The sequence below is a fragment of the Charadrius vociferus genome, unplaced genomic scaffold (genome assembly GCF_000708025.1).
Source record: "Charadrius vociferus isolate BGI_N301 unplaced genomic scaffold, ASM70802v2 scaffold776, whole genome shotgun sequence".
Classification (NCBI taxonomy): Eukaryota; Metazoa; Chordata; class Aves; order Charadriiformes; family Charadriidae; genus Charadrius; species Charadrius vociferus.
This window is the reverse complement of record NW_009648775.1, coordinates 1,158,572-1,168,312: the sequence shown is the minus strand read 5'-3', so window position 1 is coordinate 1,168,312 and position 9,741 is coordinate 1,158,572. Positions and strand designations below refer to the sequence as shown.

The 9,741-nt window shown below is 46.2% G+C and overlaps 1 protein-coding gene across 1 annotated transcript in view; it reads right to left on the bottom strand.

The window, feature by feature from the left end:
- Nucleotides 1-4,084, bottom strand: part of FBXW8 (F-box and WD repeat domain containing 8) — a 63,525-nt gene extending 59,441 nt beyond the window's left edge. The window contains exon 1 of the mRNA XM_009886742.1: nt 4,031-4,084. Coding sequence (XP_009885044.1) covers nt 4,031-4,084 — 54 coding nt within the window. The remainder of the gene's footprint in view (nt 1-4,030) is intronic.
- Between the last annotated feature and the right edge of the window lie 5,657 nt (nt 4,085-9,741).

The following is a 9,741-nucleotide window of genomic DNA, read 5'->3' as shown; positions in this document are numbered from 1 at the left end:
GAGAAGGTGGCAGGTGAGAAGGGCTGGAAGAGAAAGCCTGTGCACTGGTGCCGTGGATCCATGCACACGCTCAGCCCAGACTCCCTGGCAATCCCACGAGGCCAAGGCTGGTTGGATTTTTAGTGTTTTGTGGAGGTTTGCATAGCTTTGGTTAGGCAGATATTATTTTTTTTTCCCGATCTCTTCTGCTGTTGACTCTGTGGAGCCCTCACCTCCATTTGGCTTTCTGCACTTCAGGCCCAACAATAACCAGTTGCTTATAAATTGCTTTGATAAAGACGCTATAGAAAAGCAAAGCGTTATCCTCAACACAACGGAGGCGAGCTCCTTCAGCATGCACAGTCCTTCCTCGCAGCTTCAAAGGCTGCCGCAGACAGGACGTGCTGAGCTGCCTCCAAATGCTCTGGGGCTTCGTGGACACAAATACAAATGTAAGTCTCTGAAAAGAAGATCCTCGTGTGTGATGTGAAGCGGTTTCAGGGATAAAGAGGCCAGATGTGGGAGAATAACAAGGTAGGAACAGTCTCCTGGTTGCCCCTATGCGCAGCAGACTGTCCCGTTCCGACTCCTGGCAAGCTTGCGAGGCACAAGTTACCAAGCTGCAGATGTAACTGCAATGCAACTCTAGAATAATTAAACATACCATCTACACCTCAGTTTCTGGGTTATTTTTGCCATTAGGAATCTTTTCTATTCATTCTGCACTGTAATTTGCTCACACCAGTGGAGGTATCTGATTATCTGCAGTGTCTCAGAGCCGAAGTGCAGTGAGCTGGGTTAGACTTAGAGATGTGGTAAGAGAGCAGTGTTTTATTGACTCAGCAGAGTATTCCTGAACAAAGTATGTATTTTTCTGCCACCCTCAGAGACACTCTGTGGTGATAACAACATTGTTCTGCAACAAGTCCAGGCTCTGAGCACTTGTGATCTTGGGATTTCATGGAGCGGCTCATAAGAGGAGAGTAACTTGTACACTTAATAAATGCGCTGCAAAGTCAGCATTTGTCTTGTGGTCTGGTGGCGGCAGAAGGAGTAGAGAAGTTGGAGGAAAAGGCCAGTTTCAGCTTGGCTTGCTACTTGAGTTCCCCTCCTGCTTTTTCAAGTGGTAGTGGCGTTTTGCATTGGCTGCCGTGAGCGTATGTCACGTTTCTGAGGAAGAAGGTTGGTAGTTGTTCCCTCAGGTCCTTGTGGCTTTACACAACAGCACAGCTCAGGGAATAATCCTGTGTACCAGGGGACTTCTGCTCTCACAGCCCCCAGGTGATGCCAGTGAAAGCAGGATTAGGGCCGCTGCGTGTGACTGACTTGTGTCTGTGGACCATGCTTGGGATTTGGGGATGAATGCTTTGCAAATGGCAGTTTTATAATATATAATCTGACATCACCTTGAAATACCCAGCCAGGGCATGAAGTATAGTTGTCATGTGCCAGTTTGGCATACAATGTCACTTGTATTTCGCTCTATTAGTTCAGAAGTGGCTGTGTATTAAAATCAAACCCTACTTGTCCCTGCCAGCTTCACCAGCCTGGTTCTGTGCCCACTGTGTTGCCAGTAATTCCCCCCACTGTTTGCTGTGAGGTTCATGCAGAGCCACTCTGTCCAAAGTCTCAGTGCAGTTAATTATCTGTATTAAAATTGGGTTGATAAGATTTCTGGAGATGTCACACTGAGCTGTGCAGGAGTGCAAAGAAAATTAAGGACCAGAGGCAGTACAGTGAGCGCAGGGCTAAGCCGATGAGCTCAGCAGTGAGCTGCAGTTTTGCACGAGGACAAACATTCAGCGTGTTGCACCCTGTATGCATCCCCGACACAAAGAGACAAGCGCCGTTGTTTATCCTCCTGGATAAATAAGGAAGAAGGAGCCCGCTCTTTTTTTTCCTACTCAAAAACGCCAAAGGTCCCCGCCGCCCTTGCCCCGACCTCACAGTTAAATTGCACACGGAAAACCTTCAGCATTAACTATCAGGAGAAAGAGGCAGCAGAGTTTTCAAAAATAAACAGCAGTCCAGAAATGCCTCTTTCCACAGGTGGACTATGGCCAAGCAGGCTGCTTCTTTGTGGAAAGATTGGAGCCCCAAAGTATTTCTTTACCCTGTCTGGGTTCCTTGATTTTCCCGTGCTGAGATCTCCAGGACACACCAGTCTGCGAGTTCTTCCCTGGTAGTTCTACTCTTCTTTCGTCTTACCTCTTGAACCCCCTCCTAATTGTTTCTTGGTCTTCCAAGTTACCCTTCTGTCTCCCGCAGAGATGCTAATGAAGTGTGAGCATACATGGAAGCAGGCTGCTTGGGAATTTGACAGGGCTCTCGCCCAGCCCTTGTTTTCTCATTAACCTGCTGCTGGGTGAGGAAGGAAGCGAAAGCGCCTCGTTTTGTCCCTGCCTCAAGCTTTCCCTTAGCAATCCAAGCCCTCGGATATTTTTTGTTGTTGTTTAAATATATCAATAACTGTTATTTGTTTATTAGTAGTGGAACGTGTGCCAACTGAATTGCCTGCGTAATCCATTTAAATCAAGAAGTTACATGCTGACACATTAGCCGTGAGCAGAACTCCTTTTGCCAACTGCTTTAGGGGATGTGAGCTCAGATTCTCCTATGGCTTTATGCAGGTGGTACCCAAGCATGGCTTTGCGTCCTGTCTCCGAATAAAGATTAGTCAAAGAAATGCCGAGATGAGACTAGAGGCCCCCTACCTGCATCATTTCATGCCCATCCGACTCAGCGTCCCAGAGAAAAGCAGCTTGCTTTTTTTTTTTGGTAAACACCAGCTTAGCAAGCTGCGTGATAAAACTGTAGGATTTAAGGCTGGAGAGTTCAAATTAATTGAGAAGTCGAGATGCCCGTATCTATTAAAAGCAATGGGATGTGTCGAGGCTGGCTGAGGTGGTCTTGCAAATATCAGCTACCATGATTTGTCATCTCACAGCCTTAATTGCTTAATAGGTGCAATGAATAGGAGCAACTTTCTGAGCAGAATCTGCATCTGCCTAAAGTACCAGGAAGAGAGGGATCCGGCACCAAAGGGAATGTTGGTTCCCATGAAAAATTTCAAAGCGAGTGAGGTTTTTTTTTTTCTTTTTCACTTCAGTCCATGTTTTCAGTAGACACTGCATTTTTCATATAGGAAGCCAGCTAGAATTCCTTTTTTTATGAGTAAACAAAAAATTTTGATAGTAGCGAACAACCCCCCCGCAAAGTTTCAACACTATACAAATGACACATTAAACAAACAATTTTTCAGCAGCTTTGCAGAGGGGATATGCTGGCACTCTCTCCAGCTTACTATCCTCCCCAGTATTACAAACGGGATGTAGTTTGGCTTTCCTCAGCCTTTTTCAGACCCAAAGTACCAAATTTTGATCTGTCTGCTGAGTGCCTATTGTGGGAAATTTGGAGTAACTCCACTGAAGTCAATTGGGTTGCCCTGGATTTACAGTGCTGTAAATGAGATCAGAATTTGGCTCAAAGTATATTCCATTAATGAGTCAGATACTGGCAATGCAGCCAATATGCACCCAGAAATGGCTTTAACACAGCCTAGGATATTCAAAATTGTTTTATTGAAAGATGGGCTGAAGGCCAGGATTCTGGGGTTCTCTTTTATTCTTTCCATGAAATTCACCTTTATGCAGAAGGCCAGCACGAGGCTGCTGCAAAACTTCAGAGCCATTTAAGCTCTTAGAATGGGGCTTGTGAGATGCATAAACATTGTGCCGAGCTCTTTGCCTGCCCCAGAGCAGATTTATCACTTGGAGTTCAAGACGTCCTAGGATTTATCAACTTTTACAGGGTTTTATAGATTTTCTATACGTTAAGTGACACCGAGAGACAGTTTGTAAAATATAATGACACCAAGGATGATGTGTTGCTGGCCGCGGATGGCACAGTAGGACAAGGGTTCATAGCTGGCATTTGGAAGTGCTACTACGGGAGAAATAATAAATAAGGATTACATGGTTTTGCTTCGGAGGAAATCCTTTAATCAACTCCTGAAGTCTTTATTGCAGTGTAACTTGAGTCAACATCTCACCTCTTTGAGCGTAAGCAACCGCATCGCAGGCTTCCTCTGTAGCACCAGCCCCATTTCTCGGGCCCCTGCGGTCAGCTCAGGCTGTGCGCTGCTCTCCCGTCCAGCAGTGCCGGCGTGGTTACTGAAGAGGACCTCTCTATAGAGACACCTTGTGTGAGAAGTGCAGGTGCCCACAATCTCCTTGTGACGTTTCACAGGTCTGGAGGAACCCGTGGCGCTGTCTGTCTGTCTGAGCTCTGCGTTGCCCTGCGCCTGCGTGCGGGGCTCTCAAGGGCAGGCTGAGACCCCGGGGCCTGCGTGGGAGCGCGGGGCTGCAGGGAGGGCTCTCTCCCACGTGTGCCGGCCAGGAGACCCAGCGGGGACGCGTTCCAACCTGTGGGCTACGTACTGCCAGCTGTTCATTGAGGGTCTGTGCTCTGTTGGTTGTTTTTGTGTAGCCAGTAGTATCACGTTCATACTTGCTCAAGTGGTGAACACCTTTCCTATTTGCCTTCTGCCAAAAAAAGCTAAGAAGCTCTGCAAAAACCCCTTTAAAATACCTCCAGTAGTTCCAGAGAGCGGGTGCGTATGTGGCAGTCTGTGTGCATGCGGATACAGAAGCCTTAGGAACCGCATGGCTAGCTGGTAGCCTTGATCACAGCAAGACAAATGAAAATGTGCTTCAAGTCCAGATGATTCACTCTGGCTTTAGTCCTTCAAGCTATTTTCACTGTTGCTTCAGATTCCTCCAAACTAGAAAGCAAGACTGTAAACTGAGGGAGGGAGAGGTTGTAATTGCCCCGTCCCATGCGCAGCAGCAGCTGGAGCAGCTGCCTGTGATCAAGCAGATCTGGCTGAATCTTTGGAGGCTGAACCAGAGACGTTCTAGGTTACTCAGAGTCCGCTGCAGCACCAGAATTTCCCCGCGGTCCTCACAGGGGAGGTTTCAGTTCAGCTCAGAGGCAGTGCCACTGGATTGTGATAACAGAAGGAAGGGAAGCGACTCTGGGCCTACATCGGAGTAACACTGATGAGAGTCTGCCCCAAAGCTGTTTGCCAGCCCTAATTACTCTCTGACTTCATGGCTGATGCAGTTGCATAGTCAGCTACTCCCCCCTCCTTTCTCCCACCCGGGTGAAGTCACCTCATCCAGAAGGCCAGCAGAGATTTCTCCGCTGAGGTTTTTCTAAGATCGCTCATTGTCACAGTCTCTGCGAGCTAGACAGCACAGTCTGGGAGAGGGCATCCACCCCAGTGAGAGCCGGTATCCACAAACCTAGGTATAAATGTGGGAAATGGGAATTTCAGAGTAGATGCCCCTTGGGCACCTCTCCTGCTAATTTGCACTTAGATGGGTGCCTTTCTCTGAGCATTTTATTAATTAAGGCTTGCAGCCCACCTATGAGGCAAATAAGTTATTACTGCCCTCATTTTACAGCAGCAACTGGAAGAAGTGGTTTGCCCAAGGCCACAAATCTAATCAGTGGCAGAACCAGGAATGAGTGAGTTCTTCCAGTCTCCTGTGGTACTCAGTGCATCCCATCGCCTACCTGTGACAAAATTAATGGCTTCCCTAAAAGTTAACATTTTTGTTAACGTGATGTAAATGAAGATGGAGCACCCAAAAGAACGAGCCTTGCAAAAGAGAGCGCACCAGAAATACTGCAGTAGCGTGGGGATAAAGGCGTCATCTCTTGTGTTGAAGCACAAACCCATCCTTCCCATAAATTATATACCTCTTCTCGTCAGTAAATTTAGCAGGAGGGTTCAAGCATAAATTTAAAAGAAGCTTTTATTGTAACCAATGCATCAATATAATTAAAACCAAACACAATTCTTTTGCTTTCTTAGGCTGGAGAAAACCCTGTGCCCTTGGAGAAAATTGTTTCCCCTTTTCCGACAGGGAATCCAGAGCCTGAGCAGCAGCTGTGAAGAGTGGAGATGAAGAAAGAAGTGGAAGATGTTGGAAGTGCTTTGGGCAACGTGAAGAAGGATTTGCACGGAAGGAGCTGTTCAAGGGCCCAGCAGCAAAACAGAGACACATACATGCTTATATATAGAAGAATGTAAACCCTCCTGTATGCATACGTTAAAACGTGCATGCCTTGTTGAGAACGTAAGCAACATTCCTTGTAGATGATGGTGGTCTGAGCGTTCATGCTCCTGCAGTCTGAGTCAAAAGATTAGTGATGTCCTTGCTGTGACGCTAGCATTTTCTCCACTGCACCTCGTTTATGGCAACATAAACGTTCCTTTCAATGCAGCAGGATGAAAAGTAATCTGTACATCCAGAGTTAAAACCGATCTTGAGAGACCAAACTTGCTGCAAAACGAGCACGTCCTAGCCGTGGTGGTGGGGGAGCAGGTGCTTAGCAGCTTGGACAACAGACAGTTTGTGTGTGTATATATTAAGCGCTATAGCACCAGGTGAGATAAGCTTTTCTTATGACTTTAGTTTCTCTGGTGCTACATTTAATATTTGTCTGGGGCTAAACTGCCTCTCTGTGGTGCTACAGTTTCCCCAAGAGGATGTTCTGAAACATGGGACAAGGAGGAATCTATTTTGGTTATTAATATTTATACACAAGATAGCAAAAAATAATACTTGTTGAGAAGGTGCTATTTTTTTTTCTTTCTTTCAATCTCTGCATAAATTAAGACAAAACAAATAATCTAGCCCAGAACCTTATAAAACCGATTTACTTTGGGGCAGCTCTTTTTCTTTTGATGGTTCAGAGCTTGGGAAGCAGCATCCACGGAGGTGGCAAAGACACCCCAGCGCTTTTCACTGCACTGTAACACGTCAAAGCCTGCTAGTGCCGAATCTCCCACGGCTCCGGTGCTGGGTATTCTCCTGGATGGTGATTTAAGCAGTCTCAAAATCCTGTGAACCAGGGCAGAGAACTGCATCTAGAGTAATCAATAGGCTAGGGGTTAACAGGAGAACTTGTCTTTAGTAGTCAAAGGGCTTTTTTCAGTCTTGTACTGAGCGCTTTTTTTCTTGCAGCCAAAACTACCTGTCGGATTCAGGATACCTTCCAGACGCTATTTAAAGTAATTATTCTGCACAAGCACAGCTTTTTAGAAACATTTTTCCCAACTTCAGAGATGTGCATCAGAAAATTGTCCCTCTCATGGCAGGGGAGACTTTTCAAAGGCATAAAGCAATGTTAAAAACCCAATTTCCAAAGGAGGTTTGGCTTCTTGTCTTTTAGAAATACTTCCAAACCCTCACCCAGTCAAGGAACAAGCCGAGTGGCCGCTGTGTCCCAGTCAAACCTTGCATTTTTCACTACCGCAGGATAAATGTTTCTAAGCAATCTAAAAGATAAATTCTCCCTTTATCAAATATGCACCGATGCGTTTTGGGCCCCTGCACACATATTCAAGGGTATTATTGATCCAAGTCAATTCACAAACAGCAGAAAGGGCTGTGCTGAAAGAGCAAATTGTTCCTAATGAATAACCTTGCCCTACTTTATAGTCTGCGCAGTGTTGGGAGGGATCATGTAGCTAAGTGTAGTTTGTCTGTTGATAGAGTTCGGATGGTCTCAGAACCACAGGGACCGATAAAACGTTTTCCTACCATTTTTGGCCTGATGCTCAGTAATACTCGGCATCTTGTTCTCCTTTCCGGCTCAGCCTCCTACTGAAATAAGTAAGAATTCTTCTAGCAAAAGGGAGAGCCTCAGCTGATTTCAGCAGCGTGGCAGGTGCTGGATTAGTGACTGCTGGATCCGGGCATAGTCTTAAAAATACAACTTTCTGCAAATCACTCAAATGAGGAAGTGAAATTGGGTGTACAGTATTGCACTGGTCAAACTTGAGCAGAAAACAATTGATGGAGGAGGACGGGATGCGTCACTTTGCTGTAGAGGACAGGCAGCCCGCAGGAGGTGTCTCCTCGCCCTGTGCCCGATGCGCATACCCCACGGACACAGAGGCAGCCTCGCCCCAACCCTTGCGGCCCCGGAGCTGGCTTCCGTTCCTCACTGCCAGAGAGAGGGCTCTCCCACATATTCCTCCCCTTTCACAGTTACTAGCTCCCAAGTTCTGAACGTTTAATAAACTTCTCACCCGGAATATGCATTATTCCATTTCCCCCTGCATCTGCTGCGCGTGCAGCAGGCCCTGCCCTTGGTTCGCCTGTCACAGTGGCTATTTGGCTCTGCAGCCTGGAGACTTCTTGTAGTGTTTTTCCCAAAGAGGCAATTCCCCTGAAAGGTTACAGCACAGCCAAGGAGAGGAAAGTTCTGTTCTTACCATAGAGGCTCCACCTTGGGAAAGCCCCATAAATGAGTGATCAGCCCCAGCAGCAAAGTGAGCGGCTGATCTCCCTCAGTCCTACCCCTCCACAGCCAGGCTTTTCTGTAAAAAAACCAAAAACCCAGGACTCCCAGGGGAGCAATCTCCTCCTTGGTGGTTCCCAACATTCAGCAACAATGTCAGAAGACATGTGCTGCCTGTTGTTATTCTCGTGAAACAACAACCAAATCTACAGTGCTTCCCAAGTGCAAACGAGAGCAGGTCCAGCACCCCAAATCCTGCTTTAATCCTGATTTGCTTCACTTTTGTAGTTCTAAATTGGATGTTTAGTGTGAACCAAGGGTTAAGTTTTGGAGACTTTCATCTATTAGTTGCTGGGTCAAGCAAGCTTTGCTAGAGAAACAGCTTACCAGCACTTTATAGCCAGCATTCACTGTACATAAATCGAATTACTTCCTAGAGAGTATGTATTTGTCAAAGCCTTACATTTTCTGGTATAATTGTTATTCTTGAATGCCTCCATTTTTTGACAAGGGGTGTTTTTATCCTTTTTAAAATACCTGCTTTAACCCTGGTTGATGTTTGTATTGGAAAAGAAAGCATGCTGTATACTCCCCTAGTGCTGTTCTTACTGTATTGCAACAGCTGTGAGATGGTGGGGGGTTTCTGTACTGCACTCACGGGTCGGAAACCGGCACAGTTCCTCTCTCCCGCTCCTCTTTTTTTTTGTTGTTGTTGTTGTTGTTGTCGTTGTTTTTTTTTTCCAGCAGCCACGAAGCCATTGATTTTGATTAGCTTCGCAGTTGCGCCTCTGTGAAGACCGGGGAAGTGCTCTCTAAATGAAAAAAAAACAAACCCTGATCTTAGGTTTCAGCAGACAGTGCGTGTGCAAGCCAGAGGAGGAGGTTATGAGATCATAGTCTATATAGAACGCCGCATAATGTGGCGGTGAGGAAAGTCTTTATTAATTTTTAAAGCAGCACTCCACCAAGAGAGCTCCCATCACATATTGAAACTTCATATTTCAAGTTAAAAAAGCAGTCCAGTGTGGACTACTAATCAGCCGCTCTCCCCCTGCCTGTTAAAGTAAGTCCTTTGGCCAAATTAATTCTAGGATAGCACCGCTGTCTGCTTGCAGACAGCTGGGTTACACCCAGGACAGAATCTAGCCCATTAATTCCAGATTCCTTCCTCTTCTCTCTGACAATTATTTTCAGTAGGTAAAAATTACAGAATGGCACCAGTTCTACCTCCTGGATTGTACAGCAATGCCTCCTGTGTCACACACTTTCATGTGCCCAGGAGAGGCATCACCCAGTAAAAACATACAGCAAATCACCAAAATCAGCGAGTTGCCAGCGATGAGAAGTGAGAAAATCCATCATGCTTTTGTTTTAGAGCATGTAGGCATGCAGAAATTACCCTAATTTAGCTAAGGCCATTACTCAGAAACACTTGTTAAATCA